Source organism: Megalobrama amblycephala, linkage group LG11 (assembly GCF_018812025.1).
Source record: "Megalobrama amblycephala isolate DHTTF-2021 linkage group LG11, ASM1881202v1, whole genome shotgun sequence".
In the NCBI taxonomy this organism is placed as follows: Eukaryota; Metazoa; Chordata; class Actinopteri; order Cypriniformes; family Xenocyprididae; genus Megalobrama; species Megalobrama amblycephala.
This window is the reverse complement of record NC_063054.1, coordinates 1002698-1026523: the sequence shown is the minus strand read 5'-3', so window position 1 is coordinate 1026523 and position 23826 is coordinate 1002698. Positions and strand designations below refer to the sequence as shown.

Sequence of the window (23826 nt, the reverse complement as noted above, 5' to 3'; positions counted from 1 at the left end):
AAAGTGTTTTACAAAATCTCCCAAGTCTTCTGGAAATGGGGTTTGTATCTTGACAATCATTACAGAGGCATTTATCTCTTTCTCATATTGGTCATGACTGCTTAATTTGAAACATCCAAACACTAGTGTATCAGGAGTGTCATGTGTACAAAGAACAGAAACCAATGATGATTGAGGAAGAGTTTATTGAGCGTGTACATCATTCATCAACAGCTCTGGTCAGATCCACCTTGGTCATGTGGGTGTCTGCGCTCGTCCCTCCTCTCAGCCCACACAGATACACCTGTGGTTTGGGTACATTACTCTCTCCGTCTCTCTTCGTCTGGCTGCCGGCGTCTTTAGGGAGGAACGTCTGTGTGCTGTTGTGCCGTCTCATGTGACTCAAATCGGTCTGCATTGAGCGTGTGACTTTATTCCGTAGATTTGCCTGAGACAGAGAGACGGTTTCTGGTTCAATTCCCTCATGACCAACATTTCTCTAGCTGTCTGTCTGGACTGAGGTCATGTGTGTGTGTGTGTGTGTGTGTGTGTGTGTGTGTGTGTGTGTGTGTTCTCACCAGTTTGATGGCTTTTCTTCTGAGCTCCCACTCGTTCCACTCATAAGACTTTACGATGTTTGTCTCCAGAGGGTGAATCTCCGTTTGTGTGCTGGAGTCACTTTTAGAGATGACTTTCACCAGCAGCTTCTGTCCTGACTGCATCTGAGACATGAGCACAGCACATTTAGAGGGTTAGTTCACCCAAAAATGAAATTCTGGATTTCATTGAATTCACTGGATAAAAGAAAATACAACCTAGATGACATTTGACACAGGTTCACATGCAGCCAGAACAAACTGTTGCTCAAAATAAATGATAGTAAGAGAAATACAGTTTGATTTTTTTAAAGGGTTAGTTCACCCAGAATGAAATTTCTGTCATTAATTACTCTCCCTCATGTCGTTCCACACCCGTAAGACCTTCGTTCATCTTCAGAACACAAATTAAGACATTTTTGGTTAAATCTGAGAGGTTTATGACTCGTCCATAGACAGCAATATAATCAACACTTTCAAGGTCCAGAAAGGTACTAAAGACATCGTTAAAACAGTCATGTGACTGCATTGGTTCAATCTTAATGTTATGAAGAGACGAGAATACTTTTTGTGCTCAAAAACAAAACAAAAATAACGACTTTATTCAACAATCTCTTCTCTTCCCTGTCATTATCCTTACGCAGGTGACGCATCCTTCCATGTTTACTTCTGAATGCTGGCTCAGTATTGGCCAAAGCTGGTCACGTGATCAGCACGACGCATGCGTGTGATGCTGACGCAGGAGCCGGCCAATAATGAGTCGTTCTGATGATGAACCTGGAAGCGCTGGACGTAAACAATGTATGAGAATGACACAGAAGAGAAGAGATTGTTGAATAAAGTCGTTATTTTTGTTTTGTTTTTGCGCACAAAAAGTATTCTCGTCTCTTCATAACATTAAGGTTCATTAAGGAAATTTTACGTTCCCAGAACATTCAAGATGTTTTCTGAACGTTCTCTGGGAACGTTACTAGACAACTTCCTTAACACCAGTGGGGACGTTCTGAGAATGTTCTGGGAATGTAGAATTTCAAGCGGGGTAACGTTCCCAGAACGTTCAGAGACGGTCACGATGTGGAGTTCTTTTAAGGTTTGGGGGACGTTATTTGGTGGACCTTCAGGGAACATTCTGGACGTTCTGGGAATTTTTAGGGCACTATTACTATAGGACGTTCTGTTAACTTCCCAAATGTCCTCTTTGTAACATTCTTTTTTGACCATAAAAAAACAAAAAATGGGACGTCCCCCTAAACTCATATAAGGAACATTAAACTGCAGCACTTTCATTACCAAAAGAGGATTTTTTAGGAACATCCCGAATGTTCTGTAAAGGTTCGAATTTTCGTCACCTTTAGAGAATGTTTAGGGAATGTTGCGCAAGGTCCTGAGAATGTCGGCTTCTACGTGAGTTGAACCACTGCAGTCACATGACTGTTTTAACGATGTCTTTAGTACCTTTCTGGACCTTGAAAGTGTTGATTATATTGCTGTCTATGGACGAGTCATAATCCTCTCGGATTTCATCAACAATATCTTAATTTGTGTTCTGAAGATGAACGAAGGTCTTACGGGTGTGAAACGACATGAGGGAGAGGAATTAATGACAGAAATTTCATTTTTGGGTGAACTAACCCTTTAAATAATCAAACTGTATTTCTCTTACTATTATTTATTTTTGAGCAACAGTTTGTTGTGGCTGCATGTGGACCTGTGTCAAATGTCATCTAGGTTGTATTATCTTTTATCTAGTGTAGTTTTGTGGATGATTTTTGAGACATGTCACTATATTTCATTCATTTTGCATCTACAAACAACTTTTGTCACACAACCTTTGACATCAACAACAAAACATATAGGAAGTGTTTTTATCATGTATTACTGTCATAACTGCATTTTAATGTTTGCATTCATCATATTTTCCCAGCTGTCCACGATCGATCAGAACAGGCCGATGTGACGTACCTCAGAGTATGGAGTCACGCTGGCAAACTCCTGATGCAGCTGGAGCAGCTGGATGAGCTCGGGCGTTCTCTTGGCCAGCTCTACCACAGCAGCGGTGAATTCATCCGCTTTAGAGGCGAACTCATATGCAGCGCTCTTGGAGCTAAAAGCATAGTATTTCTCCTTGTGCTTTAGGACGCCAATGTTTTGATTACCTGAGAACAAGAAATCGTGTACAGGTACTTCAGTGAATTCTGTTTATCAAGTGCGTCGGTCAGATCATCTAGAGTCAGTGTTTGTACCTGGCAGTAAAAGGCCGTTCTTCTTCACGAGGGTGAATCCACAGAAGCCCTTATACTGCAGCGGCACATGCTCAAAGTTAGTTGTGCTCTCAGGAAAACACCACTCACATGATCTCATCTCTGATTCAACGATGCGCTCTTCTGAAATATAAAAACACGTGTGTAGGATAAAACGATTCTGCTGTTTAACTGGGTGAATCTCATACAGACGTCATATTTCACCCCAACATCAAAAGAAATGAGCTGTGACATTATTTATTACTATTAAAGAGGACCTATTATGCCTTTTTGCAAAGTCTTGATGTAGTTTTTGGGCTCTACTAGATTGAATGTTGATTATTTTCCTCATATTCTCCATTGTTGCAGCTCCTCTCTTCCCAGTCTGTCAGTAACGCTCTGTTTAGTTCCTGTCTCTATGAAGCCCCTCCTTCTGAAAAGCACACTGTGCTCTGATTGGTCGGCTGGAGCAGTGTGTTGTGATTGGTGTTTGGGAAATGCCCCGCCCCTTACCATAACCGCCAGTTTCAACACACTACTAACTAACTCGACCAGGCCCTGCCCCTTTATTCTGCATATTAAATATTTAAATGAGGAATATTGTGACGTGTTCGTTCCCAGGCATTAGCGTCTGGTTGTGTGTCGCACCTGCTGTCACAGAGGATCTGTCCGTGTGCGTCGGGACCTGCAGTCCGTGTAGCAGCAGCTCCAGCTGCTCCGGACTCAGCAGAGACTGCGCTGACAGGAAGGCTCTCAGACCGGGCACCACGTTAGTGAGCATGCTCAGTAGCAGCATCTCGCCTTCCAGCCCCGCCCAGAGCGTAGCCACTGCTGTGAAATGAGGCTGACAAAAAGATTGACACCTATAATAAATATACATGTGATCACAAGCGTGGCATTATTCTACTGAAAAAAACATAAAGTTTCTGTAATGGACCAATCATAGGACTTATTCAAATGTACAGGGATGACTTTAAATTCCTGTTGAAAGGTCCAAATGTCAGTTTCAGTGCAGCTTCAAAGAGCTCTTCATGATCCCAGACGAGGAATAAGAGTCTTATCTAGAGAAACCATCAGACATTTAATAAAAAAATAAACATTTATATACTTTTTAACCGCAAATGCTCGTCTTGCACTGTTCTGTGATGCTCCATGCATGACGTAATCATGTTGGAAAGGTCACGCGTGACGTAGGTGGAAGTACAGATCCAGTGTTTATAAAGTGAACGTCAAAGACTAAGTCAAACGACCTTCACAAAAAAAGGTAAAATAATGATGTCGGATGATTGTGAAGTTGGAGGATAAAATGAAATGAGTTTTTCGTCTACCACGGTACTTTCACCTACGTCATGCGTGACCTTTCCAACATGATTACGTCATGCGTGGAGCATCACAGAGCAGTGCAAGACGAGCATTTGTGGTTAAAAAGCATATAATGTTTATTTTTTTATTAAATGATCGATGGTTTCTCTAGATAAGACTCTTATTCCTCGTCTGGGATCATGTAGAGCTCTTTGAAGCTGCACTGAAACTGACATTTGGACCTTCAACCCGTTGAACCCCAGTGAAGTCCACTATATGGAGAAAAATCCTGGAATGTTTTCCTCAAAAACCTTCATTTCTTTTCCACTGAAGAAAGACAGACATGAACATCTTGGATGACATGGGGGTGAGTAAATAAAAGATTTTTGTTATAAGAGACGATAAAACAACTTTGTGCATCAAAACCACTCTTTCCCTGGTAAGAAAAAATTAACTTAATTTTTAAAAGATTTGACCATGTCATCACTTTTACAAGAAGAGGGAGAAAATGGCGGCCTGAGCGGCTCCAACATGCTGTCTGTCAGATATGATAACGTACATAATTCATAACACACGTGAGTGTGTTATGTGATCTTCACTTCCTGAAATCTAAACGATCAGGGAACTGATGCAACAGAAAAACTTTGCAAGTGTTAGTGAACATCCTTCAACATGTTGTACGTTGTATTTTGACAGACATTTTTTATGCATGATCTACGCATTCTGATATTTCTGATTTGAATATAGTTTCTCTTTGCCATTGATATCCTGTTCACCGGGGGTTTGTTCTTTGTAAAGACACTTTGGAATAATAATGTCAAATGCACTATTTAAGTTAATTTGAGAAATTGTGAACTATCAGTGATCATTCAACACAAACAGATGAGCAATATCACTCACAAACACTTGTGATGTATGCACTGTAGTGTTAGTGTGCACCGTCTCCCTCAAGAGCGTCATCCGAGTCACCAGGTCAGACTGCAACCGCGTCACTTCCTTTGCACACAGGATGATGTCCGCCTGATGTAAACATGAACACCAAATGATTATACTGTTATATATTAATTTCTCAGTAAAAGCAGGTCAGATGTGTTAGTAGTATCACACAGAAACATGCCACGAATGACCAATGAGAATCACAGAGATCCAGTTAATAAACTGGATTGAGAAACATGGCTGGCTGCAACAAATTAACCAGCTTGATTAAGCATCAAAAAACGTTTTGACCAGCTAGAAACCATATAAAACCAGCTATATCCATGGAAGCCTGTTTAAACCATGGAATAAAAAAACAACAACAAAAATCTCACAATTCTTAATTTTATTTTCGCAATTGTGAGTTTGGACTTTCCCAATTCAGACTTTATAAACAAAGAAAAAATTGCAAGAAAAAAGAAATTTCTCAGAAATGCAAGTTTCAATCTTGCAATTGTACGAGTTTGTATCTCACAATTTTGAGAAAAAAAGCATTATTTCTCAGAACTGCAACTTATTTCTCAGAATTGCAAGTTTATATCTTAATTTGAAGAAAAAAAGTCACAATTATCTTTTTTATTTTTTATTCTGTGATGTAAACAAGCTTCCATAACTCTATATGATAGTTGTGTTTCAAAAGCCAGTGTTCTGCTTGTAGTCCCCCTGCAGTCAATAATTTTATCCCTAACTCATCTTTGATAATCAAAATGATATATTTAAATGTTTTTTCATGTGAAAATAATTTCTTCATGCCTTAAAATAGCTCGAATGTAACTCTAAACCCTTGCTTCATTTAGTATACGCAGATCCATGAATATGCAAATTAATCTCCGCCTCCACTCAATCACAGCAGCTCGGACTCCCTGATCCACTTGCTCAACTTTACTGTAGTAAACGCTGCACAATGGCAAGTGGAAATACTGGTTTCCACTTTATTTACAAAATAATATTATCCAAAGCGTGTTTACACAACAGTGTCACCTCTCACGTGAACACAAAACGGGGCATTGCAGATCAATATTTTCATAAATAAAGTAGTAAATTATGTTTTTTTGCACGTCGCTTCATCAAATTGAGGTTAAACCACTGGAGTCAAACCCACCAGTATGAATTTGAGGAAGGCCTCGTGTTGTCGCGTGTTATACAGCGCCTGTTTGAGCAGATCTGGGTGGACGGGGTGCTCGGGTCGCCCTGTGTCCTGCTCAGAGATCTGCTCCAGCAGGGCTGTGTACTGCCAGGCCAACCGCTGAGCTCCTGCCAGTTCACTCTCTACGTCTGCCACTGCGGCTGGCACCGCCTCGTTCAGGATGGCCGGCACTGCAGGAGGGAAACACACATGGAGAAGTGACCACTGATGCCGCCGTTACACCCTGCAGTCATGAAACCAGCACTCAGAGACACATACAGTTCTGGATGCCCTCTCCTCCTTTGTTGCTGTCCTTGTTGAAGAGGCGTATGCCACTGACGATCAGAGACAGCTGAGTCAGCTGCTTTTCTTTGTCTTGTTTCAGCAGAGACATGAAGGTCGCCAGCTGTGACTGTGGAAAGACGCTCTGCAGAGCCGCTGCAACAAACACACGCCGTTACAGAGCTGCAGGACAACGTAATGTTGTTATCTTAAAGGAGCATTGAGAGTTTTGCGGTAAATGTTGCGCTGGCTGTTATAGCAGTGATCATATACTGTCACCTAATGCACACAAGATCAGAAACACACTGTAGAAACACTCAAACAGTAGTCAGACATGACTAATTACACAAGCAAAGGTGTATAACAGCAGAATTACTGAGATAAACTATGTAGTATTCATTATTCACTTCACAGTGGATAATCCATTTATGAATAAAGATGAATACCACTGGGTATCATCGGCTAACAATGAAATGACATGCAATATTTACTCAAAATCATTCCTGAAGGTAGTATATAAAGAGGAAAGAAAATAGGTATAGGATAGGATGCCACATGATAGGGGTGCCGATACCCACACGCTTCCAGACGAGAGATAAGAATATGATGATTAATTGTATTGAATGCTGCTGTAAGATATGAAAGTTGAAGTACAGTCCCATTACCAGAATCAGTTGCTAGATAAATATCATTAAAAACCCTCAGAAAAGCTGGGGTTTTAGACAATATTGGCATGAATCCTTTTTAATTTGCACTGATAAGGCACAACACAAACTACGAAAACATATTTTATTACATGAACAGTTTATAGGCCTACATAGAAAAACTTAAATTTTCGATGCATCAAAATATCCAGCATTAGCAGCTATCTGACCTAAACTGGGTTCTGATTGGTTCATTGTATTCTAAACTTAATTGGCAATCAATTGTTGAAGCTATTAAGGTGTGCTGACCCAAAGATCTTTTACAAACCTGGGCCAAGATTCAACCAGTAACCAGCATCACAGCATGTCTGACTTTGACATGTATATATTGCCATTATTATGTAATCAAAATGAAAATTATTATTGCTGGTCTTCAATGATAATGTCAAGTTACTGTAATGTATTTGCATCAAAAAATGATAAGGATTTATGCTGATATCGTCCAAAACCACACTTTGCCAGGGGTGTTTCCCAACTTTTGGAGGGCAGTGTATATATATATATATATATGCTTGTGGTTTTCCAAAGTTACTAGCCATTAAGCATTTTCACTGGCAGCAATTTTAACATCGATACTATGGGAAAACACTGCCGTATAGATATTTTTAATATTATCTCATAATTTGTCAGCAGGATTATTAGGCTGCTGTCACTTTAAGACCTAATGCACGGATCCATTATACTGTTACACATGCGTTTTCTTTCTCAACTGTTTACGTTCACTTCAAACAGAACTGACTACGTGAATACTCACCAAGACCGGCATTTTGACATTATTGTGTGTGTATTTGACTGTTTAAAGGTGCCGAAGAACATGTTTTTAAAAGATGTAATATAAGTCTAAGGTGTCCCCTGAATGTGTCTGTGAAGTTTCAGCTCAAAATACCCCATAGTTTTTTTTTTTATTAATTTTTTTTAACTGCCTATATTGGGGCATCATTAACTATGCACCGATTCAGGCTGCGACCCCTTTAATTCTCGTGCTCCACACCCCAAGAGCTCGCGCCTGCCTTGAACAACATAAACAAAGTTCACACAGCTAATATAACCCTCAAAATGGATCTTTACAAAGTGTTCGTCATGCAACATGTCTAATCGAGTAAGTATAGTATTTATTTGGATGTTTACATTTGATTCTGAATGAGTTTGATTGTGTTTATGAATTATACAGTCTGCAAGTGTTTAATAATGAAAATAACAACAGTCTTGTCTCTGTGAATACAGCAATAAACGATGGTAACTTTAACCACATTTAACAGTACATTAGCAACATGCTAATGAAACATTTAGAAAGACAAATATCACTAAAAATATCATGATATCATGGATCATGTCAGTTATTATTGCTCCATCTGCCATTTTTCGCTATAGTTCTTGCTTGCTTACCTAGTCTGATGATTCAGCTGTGCACAGATCCAGTTAATACTGGCTGCCCTTGTGTAATGCCTTGAACATGGGCTGGCATATGCAAATATTGGGGGCGTACATATTAATGATCCCGACTGTTACGTAACAGTCAGTGTTATGTTGAGATTCGCCTGTTCTTCGGAGGTCTTTTGCACAAATCAAATTTACATAAGAAGGAGGAAACAATGGAGTTTGAGACTCACTGTATGTCTTTTCCATGTACTGAACTCTTGATATTTAACTATGCCGAGGTAAATTCAATTTTTGATTCTAGGGCACCTTTAAGTGCAATAAGCAGAGAAAACGAACTCAATTTAGTACTGAGAGGCAGCTTTATGTGAGTGTGAGAACAAAATCTACAGGAATTAGTTAAATTATGAGCAATAAGAGCAATCCTACAGCGAAATTCAAGCCCTGAAACACCAACAATATTCATCCGGATCAAATGAAACGAGTGACGGAGGGTTTGTGTGTGTCGAGAGAGAGAAAGAGTATTGTGTGTCTGTTCTGCAGAAAATGAGTACTGGAAGCATTTCAGATATTTCAGTGTCAATTTGTATCAATATTTTTGACAACACGACATTGTACTTAGTTTATTATTTCAGATGCCTTTTCAAAACACTACAACTGAAAAATGTATGTATTATATGTAAAATTCAACCCGTCAAAGTGGCTGTAGGAGTGACTGCTGAAATACACTCGCGTTCAGATGAGAAACCCTCATCGGTTTGTGTGCAGTGAAGCTGCAGTTGTGTGTGTTCAGGTGTTGTACCTGTGGTTTCTCTCACAGCGTTGATGTCTGTGGCCGATCCGAGGTTGGAGCGCTGCATGACGTAGCTGACTATCTTGCTGTACAGACTCTGCAGGTCCTCTCTGGTCTTTGCTCGACAGTCGGTGATCTCTCGGCTCACAGACAGCAGACGAGACTGAAGAACCTTCTGCTGCATCTCCAGAAACTCACCTGAGACACAGACAGCCAATCAGCGGCGAGATCCAGCGTGAATACTTTTAAATCACAGTGCAGATTCCTACTGGAATGACTGGATTTCACCTGCAAAATTTCACTAAATAACAATAAATGTAGTAAAATGACTGCTGCTCCTGCTGTATACAGTCTGGACATGTGCAGGTCCATATCATCTAGCTGAACTGCTGATTGTTTGGTCAGCTTGTCTCTGCTGTTGTTGTTTGTTTTTACACTTACGTCGAGATGTGTAGTTCATGTCAAAGTAAACCTGCATCTTAATGGTGTGTAGAGTTGGACTGGTCTGGTCCAGGAGTCTGTCCACACACAGCTGAAGACATGAAGACAATCACGTTACACTTACTGCTCCTATAAAAACAACTTCTCTTTTATTTATTAACTGGATAGTAAAGTTTGACAAGACAAACTCTGATGTTGGCCTGAGAAAGCCTGACCTGAATGTTTGAGGGTTTTCGTTTGAAGCTGTTTTTAAAGCTTTTTAAGGGAAGTGACTTTTTTTAAAGGGTCATGAAACCCTAAACTGAATTTTCTGAGATATGAGTAATGTGTGTTGAACATCATAGAAGACAATGTTACCATCCATTAGTTTTACTTTCATGAAAAAATTTTTAATTTTAAGCTTTTTTGTGCTGTTTTCATCTTCTGGGTTTAAATGCGTCTTCATGTCAACATCGATGACTCATCAGCGTCTCATAATTATTCATGAGGCTGCGTGTCCTTATCCAATGAGAAGACGGCTCGCTTAATTATTCACAACAGCACGCATTGATTTCCTCTGAGATCACATTTTAAAGATGCATTAATGGGTCAAAATGAGTCTTTCTTTTTGCTTTGGAAGAGATCCTGAGTCTTCGACACAAATGTGATTCATCCACACTGAGTGTAACCGGTCTTTACTGGTCTAACTGTTGCTTGTGTTAAATTGTGACAGATTTGTAAATTCTGAAAACAGTTCAACTTTCACACTACATGATGCTGGTATTATTGTAAAGATTAAAAAAAATAAAATAAAAAAAGACATAAAGAAGGTATTTCATTACCTGTAATGACAGAAGTGTGTGTTTTATTATGGGAAAGGGCTGCTCGTGTCGAATCTCGAATCTCACTACACTGTACGACCCTGAATGTCATGTTTTCATCAAAATGCTGCTCCAATAAATTATGCAACAATATGCAAACTTCATTAAGGTGTTTTTTTGTGTGTTTGTTTTGTTTTTGTCTTCGTTAAACATGCTTTTGTCATTACAGGTCATGAAATTTCTGTCTTTTTTTAATCGTTACAGTAATTTCAGCATCATGTATTGTGAAAGTTTGATAGAGGCAGAACTGCCGAGTTTTGAGTTCAGCTTGCAGTGAGAATTATTTCCACTTGAGGGCGTGAGTGAGCTGTGAGTGTCCACACCAAACATTTGGTAACTGAACAGAATTTCATTAGATTTACTGACAACATGTTGCAGTGTTTAGCTGGTACTATGTTTTCAGTATTGACACAAATTTCATGATTCAATTTCAATGTAGATTCAATATTGATTTATTTGGATATGTATCTAGTACAGTACATGTTAATCTCTCTTAACTAATACAGTAAATTGCACAGGGAACCCCGTCAGCTGGTGCATTAATACTAGGTTTACATTTAACAACTGATCCGTTTACAGTTGCATACAATGCAGTTTTTATTTAATAACTTTTTTGAATAAAAAATAAATAAATATAATGAAATATTGCTTTTTTGTGTGCAAAATTTCCTTTATAGAGTTAATTTTTCTAACTATCGAGTTTATTGATTGGCTTTCATGAGGTAAATATAACATCATACGTGACATATTGTATATCTAAGCTGTTTCTCTGATGTATCGAAACACTTTTAACATACATTCTGATGTTCATTCATGTTTATTTCGTGCTAGAAGTAGAAGAAGAGACGGTGCGCTGAAGCGAACTGAAGTGCTACAGTGATCTGTCACGCCACATTAAAGAACGCCAAAACCACATTTATTGTTTCAATTACCAATAAAATTGACAGAATTTGAAAGCTGAGACTTTGTTCCATATCAAACTGTGTTTTGTCTGTCAGCGAATTGTCCTCTTTGCTCCACAATGATTTTTGTTGTTTTATTTCCATGATGTTTTTTCCACTGCGTGAGAAAATGGACGTGTGTCGTGAAAACTAATTTATACATTTTTAAATATGGTTATTTTTCTTACAAAAAAACATCTCTTCGCTTCAGAAGGCCTTTTATGATTACTTTTATGATGGATGGATGCGCTTTTTTGACTATCATTATAAATCGTGAAAGAGCCAGGATATTTTTTATATCTTAAAGAAGATAGTCATATACACCTGGATGGCTTGAGAGTGAGTAAATCATGGGGTAATTTTCATTTTTGGGGTGAACTATCCCTTTAATGTCACATTTTTGTAATATTTGCGTTGTTTTATTATTTTAAAATATGGATTATTTTCTAATCCTTTTATAGATTAGACAAATAGATAGATAGATCTTATTTTTAAATAGAACTGTGTTTACCTCTATGAGTTTCTGCACATCTTGTTTTGTCAGAGTCCTGTCCACATTGAAATGGTTCCTGGGGTCCAGAACCACAGCTTTGACCTGAACACACACATAACTTCACCATATATTGAGCTGATCTTCATCATTCATCATCTTCACTCGTCTTCAGTCACTCACCATGAACGCGATGAGCGTCTCCGACAGACTCTGTCCTCTGCTCAGACATGTCTGCGCGATCTCCCGGATGATGTTTCTGATCACGCTCTCAGCCTGTGTGCTCGACATGCTCCTCTTCTACAGGTGTTTCACCTGAAAACATCCCAGCGTCTCGTGCTGCTGTTGTGCGTCGAATGGTTGTCATGGAGATGATGGACAGTGCGCGGCTGCGCTTCTCAAAGGCGCCGGAGGAGGCGCTGCTGCACGAGTTTACTGGAGACACTAGAGATGACAGTAGACATCTTCAGTAATATAACTTCCAAACATTTACTCAGTGATATCACTGAAAGAGAAACGGCTGGCTGAAAGATAACAGTGTTTGAAGAGGGAATGAGCGCTTTAACACTAAATGTCTTACATTTGCCTCCTCCAGTGCTGTTCTTCTGCCACACTATGAACTCTGACCCTCTTTAATGCAAAACATTAGCAGCTATTGAGTTATTTAGTAATCAGCAGCAATTTACTTGGATAAGGGCTGTAAAACAGTATCTATAAATCACATTCAGAGAGAGACTGTGTGAATAAACTATATCATAATCTATAAATACTGTATGATGATGATGGGAAGAAAAGCTGTAACTCAACACACTCCTCAGGTTCAATTTGTTTATTGTTCTGATGGATCAAAAGATGATGGATTGTAGTGATAAAATTAATGACAGGAAAGTGAAAGATGAAACTGAGTTTGTTCTTCATTCATTCAGCGCAGCTCTTTCACATTTCTATATGGAATAAACATGTTAAAAATCTGCAGTACAAATATTAACTTCAATAATAACATTTCATTTGATGTATATATAATGTAAAAATATGTTATTGCCCTTGTATGTTTATTGTGTTCAAAAATTGCAATTAAAAAAAATATTAACTTCAATAAAAAAATTATCCTTTTGTATTTATGTACAGTTGAAATAGATATATACAATATTATATAACATTAATTTCTTCAAAGACAATTATTTTTCTATATAATTGTTGATTAGTACTCTCACACACACACACACACACACACACACACACACACACACACACACACACACACACACACACACACTCTTCAACAGTCCTGCAACAGAAACTGTTGCACTATATTTCATTTTATGTCAGAGATTTGTTCAATATGTTATACTGTCTCATGTTTTCAAACCGTGGTTTATGTGTGCATTGTTTTGCAAAGAGATATTTTCGATGTCACAGAAACCGTACACAACAGTACTGAACAAATCTCATTTTTTCATTCCCGTCAAATGAAATATGGCTTTCACACAAGATGTCAGGGTTCGACAATCGCAAATACTCCTTCATATTACAGTAGATGTTTAACCAGAGGGCTTTTGTGTGAAATTCACTTTTTTTTTTATAGCTGCATAATAGATATATTGTTTTCTGATACATGGCATCTACAGCTCAAAAAAAACTTGTCCATGTTTCCCATGAGCAGCTTCAGGTTGTGTTCTTCTGGGGAATCAGACGGCTATGATTAAATGTAATTTAATACAGAAGCTAAAAGACTGAGTCTCGTGTTCACAGTGATTGACAGCTTATGCAGTAAACAAAGACTGCTGGAAATCCTTCATTATATCGGCTTAAAGTCATCATGAAAGGGAAGTTGCATTAGTCTTTTCTTCTCTATTGTGACATATATTCGAGGGAAACGCTTTGCAAACAAGAACAAATGTTGGGCGGGGCTTGATTTTGTCTGTGTGGAATTGATTGGATGGTTGTGGTTTGCTATTGGTGGATCTCATGTGAGTGACAGGTTGCCCCGCCCTCATCATCAGAGAAGAGATGCTGCAAGAGAAAGATATTCTGATTCAAGATTATGAGGAACATAAAAAATGATGAATCATTTAGTATAAACTGTAAATTTTTGGTTTCATGGTGACTTTAAAAGTGGACATGGCAAATGGCAAGTGTACAGGATAAAGTCTTCTTCATATTCTTTCAGGAGTTGGAGTGGATTATAAGGCCCCAGTCTCGCTCCATCTTGGTGAAGTCATCCTCCTGCTCAGAGACTTCCTGCGAGGCCTGTCTCAGGATCAGGTTAGGCAGGAGTGAGACCGCTTTGGTCTGGATCTGCGTCTCGTCCTCTAGACCCAGCATACTCATCAGAGGGATCTTCAGCTCTCGAGTCTCTGGGCTCCAGTCCAAAAAGATCTGTGCTTCCTCTTCATCGTCGTTCTGCTCATCCTCGCAGGCGTCCTCAGGCGCTCCGGAGTCTATCGCGTGGCCTTGTGTCCTGTACGGGCTGACCTCGGCCTGACTCTGGCCCGGAGCGTCGAAAGAGGCCGGCACCACGATGCCGTAATCTCCAGCCTCGCTGTGAAGCGGCTCCTGCTCCGAGTCCTCGCTCTCCGAGTCTTCGGCCTGAGCTCCGGATCCGGCCGGCGGCGGCGCGTGCTGCTGCGCGTAAGACACGGGCGGCTCCGGCACGGCGTTCTGAGCCTCAGCTTCGGCCGCGGGCGAGTCTTCAGCAGAGCAGAGCTGTGGCAGATCCGCGGGACAGAGCGGAGACCACTCATCTCCACACCGATCTGATTTAAACACGTTAAAGATGATTGTTGAAGGCATTTCAGGTTGGAAGGTTTGTAGATTCTCGCTCATTCGAGCCACATGCTGAAATGACAAGAGTACAGTACTTTAGTTATTTCTAAAGCACTTTATACAAACAGGAAAATAACAGAATGATGCAAATGTCATTGAATATTGAGATTCAAATTCTGCTTTAAAGCAGCTCTAAAAAGACGAAAAACACAAGATCTGACTACTGTCTCACTGACGCTCAAAGGTTCGATTTTTGAAAGAAATCTCTTCTGCAAAATGCGTGCAGTTTTGTTTTTAACCACTAGAGGGCCAAAAGTTATATATAATTTCTATTAATAAAATCTTACTGACCCCAAACTTTTTAAATGGTAGTGTGTATCAGAAATTAGTTACACTTTATTTTGTGATTTAATCTGAATGGAAACAAAATCTGGACTGGAGCTCACAGAAACCAACAAACACATTACTGTTCACTAGTTTGGGGTCAGCAAGATGATTAATACTGAATGAACTTAATACTTTTATTGAGCAAGTGTGCATTAAATAGATTCAAAGTGACAGTAAAGACACATATAATATATAAATTTGTAGCAACAGCCAACAATACATTGTATGAGTCAAAATTATTGATTTCTCTTTTATGCCAAAACTCATTAGGATATTAAGATCATGTTCCATGAAGATATTTTGTAAATTTATTACTGTAATATTTTTGTGAGTGGATATGCATTGCTAAGGACTTCATTTGGACGACTTTAAAGGTGATTTACTCAATATTTTAATTTTTTGGCACCCTCAGATTCCAGATTTTTTATCTCGGCCAAATATTGTCCTAACAAACCATACATCAATGGAAAGATTATTTATTCAGCTTCTATTTATTTATTCAGGTGATGCATAAATCTCAATTTCAAAAAATTGACACTTATGTTTTGTGATCCAGGGTCACATATACATATTATATATATATATATATATTAGTGCTAATATTAACGAATTAATCACACATATTTCTGTCATTAAATGCAATTAATTGCAATTAAAAACATCACTTTTTAAATTGTAATAATTTCACAGTTAATCTCCAAATTAATGTAGAAACAACATAAAGACAGTATATTTTAAATATTACTTTTTGGCATCTTTTTTATGAATGAAGGCCAGTATCACTAATGCTAATATTGCTACTGATGTCTCTATGAAATTGATTTTTTTTTAAATTATTATTATTATTATAGGCATTCGATATTACAGTAAAACTGAAAGCTTTCAATATCAATTTATTAGGATTTTAAAAAATAACATTTATTTTAAATGAACTTAAAATAATCTTGACATAAACCCATTATAATAGATGTCATATTTACCTGTCTAACAGGTAGGACATATACAGAAATTGGATAAAGTTATCAAACACTTTACAGTCTTAACTATATAAATCATAAATTAAATATAGATGAAAGCTACAGTTTTCTCTGTTATCTTTGTACTTTGATGAACATTAATCACAGCATCTGGTTCATTAGGCTGCTGTCACTTTAAGAGCTGCCAAACATGAACACGAACATCTAATTTCAAAACTCTTAAAGTTAATTTAAAATGTTATTCAGCTCATTTAAGAGGATACTCCCCAAAACGGGCATTTTGGCATAATTCTGTGTGTTATTGTTTGTTCAAGCGCGAAAGAGAACTCGATACTGGTGCACGACTGTCTGTGCACGAGTCGTGTGTGTGTCACATGACACGACAATCACAGTGTGTTCTTGTAAGCATCTCTAAACACTGTAATCTAACAGCGTGTTTGTTTGACTGGAGTGTGGCAATCTTACAGCGCTCTTGGGCAGCGTCTGCCGGTGGTCCGTGATGTAGCAGTGGACGAGTCCTCCGAGCACAGCCAGCACACACAGACACAGCGCAGACGGCAGCACTCCTCCCAGCATGGCAGCCAGCAGCTGATCTCCGAACGGATCTACAGCAGGGAGAAACTCACACATCAACACACCCACATTCACAGCGTCTGAAGACAATAAACCAGCACTCCAGCATGAGGAAGTCCAGCTCTCTGGGAAAACACCTCAGATACAGTCATGCAGATAATCCGATAATACAGAAAAGGTTTCCTCAACTTGTCCTGTCACTTTCGTCAATCAAATACTGCTCAAACCTGTTCACCTGACAATCTGAAAGTGAAAACACAAGATTCCTTCACGGGCTGATGGAGCTGTGTTTACCTTTGGGAGTCTCGATGCACAGCCGCTCGCTGCGTTTGAAGGCCAGCGGGAGAGACTGGGATTCGGCATGAGCCGTCACGCAGATCTGTGTGGAAAACTCTAGAGGCCCAAGCCTCAAGCTCCCGTTCTTGAGACGCATGTGATTCTGGAAAAACAACAAAATGCATTAGTCGAATTGAAACAGGGAAAAGAGTAACCTACACTCTTAAAAATAAAGGTTCAAAGAGAGTTCGATGCCATAGAAGAAACATTTTTGGTTCCCCACAGATCATTTATTATAGCTTGTCAAATTTGTGTATGAGCAAAAACACGGCGTTTTTGTGTGTGTCCCTTTAAATGCAAATGAGCTGCTGCTTTCCAGAAGAGGGCGGAGCTTTAACAGCTCAACAACAACAAAGCTGGAGAATCTCACGCAGCCAAAATGACGAAAGTGTTCAGCCTTACATTGTTCAAACCGGAGTCGACACTGATGGAGAGACTCAGGAAGAAGTTACAACTTTTAGACGTTTCTGAATGGTTAGTGGATAAATTGATGTAGTTGCTGTGGAGTTGATTCAACTCATCCACTAGCATGTGCCGTCATGTTCATCTTTTGTGTTGAATTGACCCTCGTTTGTGAAGCAGTCCGGCGTAAAATGACGGCATGTCAACAACACTCTACTACAACAACTCTTCCTCTTCTCTAAAGCAGCCCAAATGGCCCCGCCCCCTTTGTTGCATGTTCTCGGGGGCGGGGTTTATGTAAATATTAGGGTTAGTAAGTTGTTTATGATCAAACAGCAACATTACACACTAACTAAAGTTAAAAAAGTCAAATTATAATCAACTACCATTTTTTTTCTTAGTGTGAAGAACATTTTAAAACCGTTTTCCACTATAAAGAACCTTCCAAAGGTTCTTCATGGAACCACCGACTCCAACAGTGAACCTTTATTTTTAAGAGCGAGTCCATTCTCAAGCACTGACCGTGTGATTGCTCCTGCTGTTGAACACAGAGACATTATAGATCATGTGTGGGAAGATCTTCCAGAGTGACTTGTCTTTTTTTGTCCTCTTAGTTCTCCATCTGAAGGGCCCCATTATCGTGACGTTCATGTAGTTCTGCTTCACGTTCACTTCCACCAGCGGCGCTCCGAGAACCGCTGCGGGACAGAGATTGATGAGGTCAGACACTGCTAATGATTTGCCTTTATGAGGATCAGAGTTCAATGACAGCAGCTTTTTGTGTTTGCTTTCACACATGTACATAATTGGCATAACCGAGAAGTCAACGTGAGAAAGAATCAGCTCAATATAAACACAAAGACATGCCGAGATGATTGTCATGTTCACGCTCCGCCCGGGTGTGAAACATTCCTGCTCCTGAACAATTCATGAGTCACATTTCAGCACGAATATCCTTCAAGGGTGTTGCAGGGTTGGACCACGATTCTGGATAATGAAATATAACACACTCTATGATGTGAGGAACACTTATGTGGTTTAAAGCATTTGTGTTTCCTAACATGACGCAATAAATGACCCTAATTATAGGTTTACAGCTTGTAAAACAAGCTTAAGTCTTTGTTAAACACATCTTTGTTGGAAAATCTCACCGATTTCTCTCTGTTGACTGATGTGAAGCGTGTAAAACGAGCAGCTTAGCAATTTAAACATCATAATGTGTGGTCAGCTGGTCATCATCACATATAAACTCTGACAGGCTGATCTGAACTTTTGAAGTTTATTCTGTGATAATAACCAGCTGGCTGTCCCCTATCTCACTTATTGCATGATCTGAGTTCAAATTATTTTATGCTTTTACTACACAAGGAGAAAGACAGTGTGGAGTGTCCAGGAAAACTGAATCCATCCACCTGATCAAACTGTGCTTATTTTGCGGTAATGACACATTCTCATGCTTATTACATGCTTACTTACCATATGTGACCCTGGACCACAAAACTAGTCATAAGTTGCACATAAGTATATTTGTAGCAATAGCCAACAATATATTATATGGCTCAAAATTATCAAAAATCATTAGGATATTAAGTAAAGATCATGTTCCATGAAGATATTTTGTAAATTTCCTACTGTAAATATATCAAAAATGCATTTTTGTGAGTGGATATGCATTGCAAAGACTTCATTTGGACAACTTTAAAGGCGATTTTCTCAATATTTAGATTTTTTTGCATTCCAGATTTTCAAATAGTTTTATCTCGACCAAATATTGTCCTATCAAACCAAACATCAATGGAAAGATTATTTATTAAGCTTTCAGATAATGCATAAATCTCAATTTCAAAAAATTACCCTTATGACTGGTTTTGTGGTCCAGGGTCACAAATTAATTTGTTGAAATGAAATACAGAATTAAATTTGCGATGAAACAGAAGTAACATGAGATCTTTTCTCCATATTTTGACGTACAGAAAAAGGCGGGACTTAATTGTATGCATCGGATGTTGATTGGAACGTTGAGATGTGGGCGTGGCTCTCACAAGTGTATGCAAATGAGCATGAGCTTGCAGGGGCGGGGCTTAACAAGCATCCAAAGTGATCAATAGTTAGAAATATTTGAATGCTGCAACCGTTATGTTTCATGTGCCATTTTACTGTAGGCAGTGTTATTACTGCAGTCAACAACAGTCACACATGGATGTTTGGTATAAAAATGAGTCATTTGTGAGTCTGAGGACGTCCACATGACTTTTGGGGACTTCTAGTCGGTCACTACATCCTGCAGTGGAGAGGTTCGGCGGCAAGCTCTATCATTTATGAGGTCTGTACTGTATGCACGTGGAAATCTTCACATATACTGTATTTGTAAAGGCTTTAATCAACATTGATAACAGTTCATCAGTCACTCACTGTCGGTCATGGGTCTGAATCTGTGTGAGCTCTCGCTCCAGAGGGACCGTGCACGAGCGCCGACGGCTCTGACTCTGGCGTAGTACTCCTCGTGCAGGTCAAAGGTCTCCTGAGACACGTCGCATTCGCTCTGTGTGATGGAGCTGCACTGATTCACACGCCTCCATCGCACCTGCTCACTGCCGCTCCCCTCCGCATCCCCGTATCTGCAGGAAAAAAAACCCGCCGGAAGAGTTCATGTCACATTATGGAAAACACTTCATCTCTATTCCTTCATCCCTCCCTGTTCTGGCTCAAACTATTCTGATCGATGGATGAAATTACGTATTACTAGCACTTCTTGTCTTTATCGCCCCTTCAAGATAAATCATTGATGTATTCCTCGTTTGTGTAAAAAGGTTGCTGGTTTGGTTTGTGGGGGTCGGTACATATTTGGACAAAAAAAGCAAACAAAAGCCGTGAGATCTTATCTTTCTTCACTAACGTCTATTTTCTTTATCATGTTTTGAGTCTCGATGTTGTTGATTCAGTGAAAGAGCAAATGACTCAGACCTGAAGAATGAATCATTCCTGTTTCTCGTTATTTCTTTCATGATCATGATTGCCTGATTGGGAATATATTTGAAGCAAGGCTATTATTGCTAACTAAAATTAAAAATACTTGAATTGAACTGAAATAAAATAAAATATAAAAAGTTCAACTTTTATTTCAGCTAGTTTCTTGTTTTAATTTAATTTAACTTGATGAAAGATGTACTAAAATAACTAAAAATTAATAAAATAAATTAATAAATAATTAATTAAATAAAATAAATAGACATTTTAACAAATATATAATTAAAAAATATATTATATTATATATTAATTATATATAAATAATATAATAATTATATATCATATAATTATAAATTTAAAAAATATATAAAATAAATATAAATATAAAAATATTGTAATAAAAATTACAAAAACACACAAGAAAATTACTAAAACTTTAACTAAAATGACAATTAAAATGGAAAATTAAAACTATTTTAACTTCAGTTTTTGCCTTAAAATTTTTAAGTATAATTAAATTAAGTGATTTCAACTTAAATTATATTAAATTGATTTTTTAACTTATAAAAAAGCTGAAACTGCTTAAATTATTTTGATAAATTAATGCAAAAATATATGATGCCATGAATTATTGATCATATCATTTTTATAGTGTATTAATAAAACTATAAAAGTATCTCAATGATATTAAAATAAAACTGCTTCAAAGTTTTGCCCAACACAAAACTGTCTTCATGTTAAACAATACTTATATTGATTTATCATTGCAAACTGTCTTTTATTCAAATGGTTTGATTATAAAATGCTTTTATTTATTTATGTATATATTTTTTATAACAAATGACACTTGTTTGGTATTTTATTCTAATGCGATGACATTCGCTGCGTCCAGAATCACATACTTTATATTAGATACTAAATTTGTTTTGAAATTTACTTCCCAACCATTAAAAATATAAATTCTATATAGTATGAATGAAATTCGGACTACATCCACCATGTTGTCATGGTCATGTGACAACATGCATCACTTCCACTCTCCCGTGGCCTCATGGGATAGTAAAGTGTCCATCAAATGCACACTTCAGAACACTGTTTCGAACACTATGAGTCCGGACATACAGCACAGCTCACATGCTGTTTTCGCCTACTATATAGTATGGCACACTCACATGGCATACTCCACAGAGTAGACGGTCCCATCAGGAGATCCTTCTCCGGGCGTCCACGTCACTATGTTCCTCAGGTTGACGGAGGAGAAGTGGACATTTCGTGGCTCAGGCAGTCGTGTAACAGATGACACTACAGAATAATCTCACATATTAATAAGCAAACAGGTCATGTTCACATTCCTGTCTGTGTTCAGAGCCTCAGCGACAGCAGGAAATGCAGTGAAGTTTAAGCATTCTTGAAATAAATCAGATTTCATAAAACCACAGGAAGAGGCACACAACAGTTTCAAAGGTGAATCTGCTTCCTGTTGTTCCTGATGATAAAAGACCTACACATGATCACATTCATGACAGAACCCCAGCTGATCATCATAATAAATATAAACACATGCTTTAATGTCATTCTGTTTCATTTGTCACATGATGTAACGCGCCTATAAAAGAGGTTTTGTGGGAAAGAGAATATATGACACTCATAAAATAGAAATGAAGAGCTTGGGTTGGGCTGAGACATTTAACACTTTATATCACGTCAGTTCTGACTTTATTTCTCAGAATTGCTCGTTTGTATTGCGCAATTCTGATAAAAATTGTGAGACAGAAAGTCTTAAATACCTTTTTTGTTTTTCATTCACAAGTTTCCATATAAACACCTTTCTTTAAATAGCTCCAAACAGACTTGAAATTATATTATAATTGGTATTATAAATATTAAAAATGCATTAACATTAAATATTAAAATTTAAATATTAAAAAAAAACTCAACAATCAAATCTCACACAGACTAGAGTGAACAGATTTACCTGTCGCTCCTGTGGAGATCAAACACAGCGCGATCGCTAAAACTGCCTCCATTCCTCTCCACACACTCAGTCGTTCACATTCTGTCAGTTTCTCTGTGTTGTTGACTTCAGTAATGCTGCTTTAGTCTTCACTCCTCTCGCGCCTCTCAGGTACAGAGTCCTTCACCTGCAGGTGTTTCTGCGCTGGTGGGAGGCACGTGACCAGCCCGAGCCAACCGGTGAAGAGGCTCGAAAGGTTTCTAAGTAACGCCAACGCGACCTCATTATTATTCAGCATGAGCCACGTCTTCATAATAACTTTAATATTTTAAAAGCATTAAAAAATAATTTTAAAATCCTATGTGTTTGATGCCATCTCACAATCTAAATTATAACGTCTTACATTAGATTAGCACAGGTTTCTCCTCGAGGGCAGTTCAGTAGCAGTGAGTGGAATGACAGCAGACAGGTTATACAGGTGTGACTTCATTACCTGAATGAATGACAGTGACAACATCACAATCTGTGTCAATATCTATCTATCTATCTATCTATCTATCTATCTATCTATCTATCTATCTATCTATCTATCTATCTATCTATCTATCTATCTATCTATCTATCTATCTAATTCAATTCAGTTCAATTCAAAATTGCTTTATTGACATGACTGTAAATAACACAATATTGCCAAAGCTTAAATATATATATATATACACTACCAGTCAAAAGTTTGGAAACATTACTATTTTTAATGTTTTTGAACAAAGTCTCTTATGCTCATTAAGGCTGCATTTATTTCATAATAAATACAGAAAAAAAAAAAAAAAAAAAAATTGTGAAATATTATTACAATTTAAAATTATGGTTTTCTATTTTAATATACTTTAAAATGTAATTTATTTCTGTGCTCAAAGCTGAATTTTCAGCATCATTACTCCAGTCTTAAGTGTCACATGATCCTTCAGAAATCATTATGATATGATGATTTATTACAAATGTTGTGCTGCTTAACATTATTTTATAACCTGTGATACTTTTTCAGGATTCTTTGATGAATAAAAAGTTAAAAAATATCAGCATTTATTTAAAATAGAAATCTTTTGTAACAATATACACTACCGTTTTTTTTTTCTTTCTTTTTTTGAAAGAAATTAATACTTTTATTCAGCACTGATGTGTTTAATTGATAAAAAGTGATAGTAAAGATTTATATTGTTAGAAAAGATTTATATTTTGAATAAATGCTGTTCTTTTTAACCTTTTATTCATCAATGAATCCTGAAAAAAAGTATCACAGGTTATAAAATAATATTAAGCAACACAAAATTTGTAATAAATCATCATATCAGAATGAT

General features: G+C 37.8%; 2 protein-coding genes across 2 annotated transcripts; both read right to left on the bottom strand.

Moving 5' to 3' along the window:
- Positions 1 to 165: 165 nt before the first annotated feature.
- Positions 166 to 12484, bottom strand: cfap206 (cilia and flagella associated protein 206). Its single transcript, XM_048208399.1, has 12 exons — positions 12290 to 12484; positions 12128 to 12211; positions 9816 to 9906; positions 9384 to 9572; positions 6498 to 6656; positions 6195 to 6409; positions 5018 to 5137; positions 3464 to 3659; positions 2819 to 2959; positions 2538 to 2731; positions 558 to 701; positions 166 to 427 (listed from the first exon to the last, which is right to left on the bottom strand). The coding sequence occupies exons 1-12, from the start codon at positions 12395 to 12397 to the stop codon at positions 200 to 202; spliced, it is 1869 nt and encodes a 622-aa protein (XP_048064356.1). The 5' UTR covers positions 12398 to 12484; the 3' UTR covers positions 166 to 199.
- A 436-nt stretch (positions 12485 to 12920) lies between these two features.
- Positions 12921 to 22670, bottom strand: il20ra (interleukin 20 receptor, alpha). Its single transcript, XM_048208225.1, has 7 exons — positions 22490 to 22670; positions 21687 to 21816; positions 19960 to 20165; positions 18070 to 18245; positions 17104 to 17248; positions 16702 to 16841; positions 12921 to 14944 (listed from the first exon to the last, which is right to left on the bottom strand). Exons 1-7 carry the CDS (start codon positions 22539 to 22541, stop codon positions 14273 to 14275), a joined length of 1521 nt encoding a protein of 506 aa, XP_048064182.1. The 5' UTR covers positions 22542 to 22670; the 3' UTR covers positions 12921 to 14272.
- Positions 22671 to 23826: the final 1156 nt, after the last annotated feature.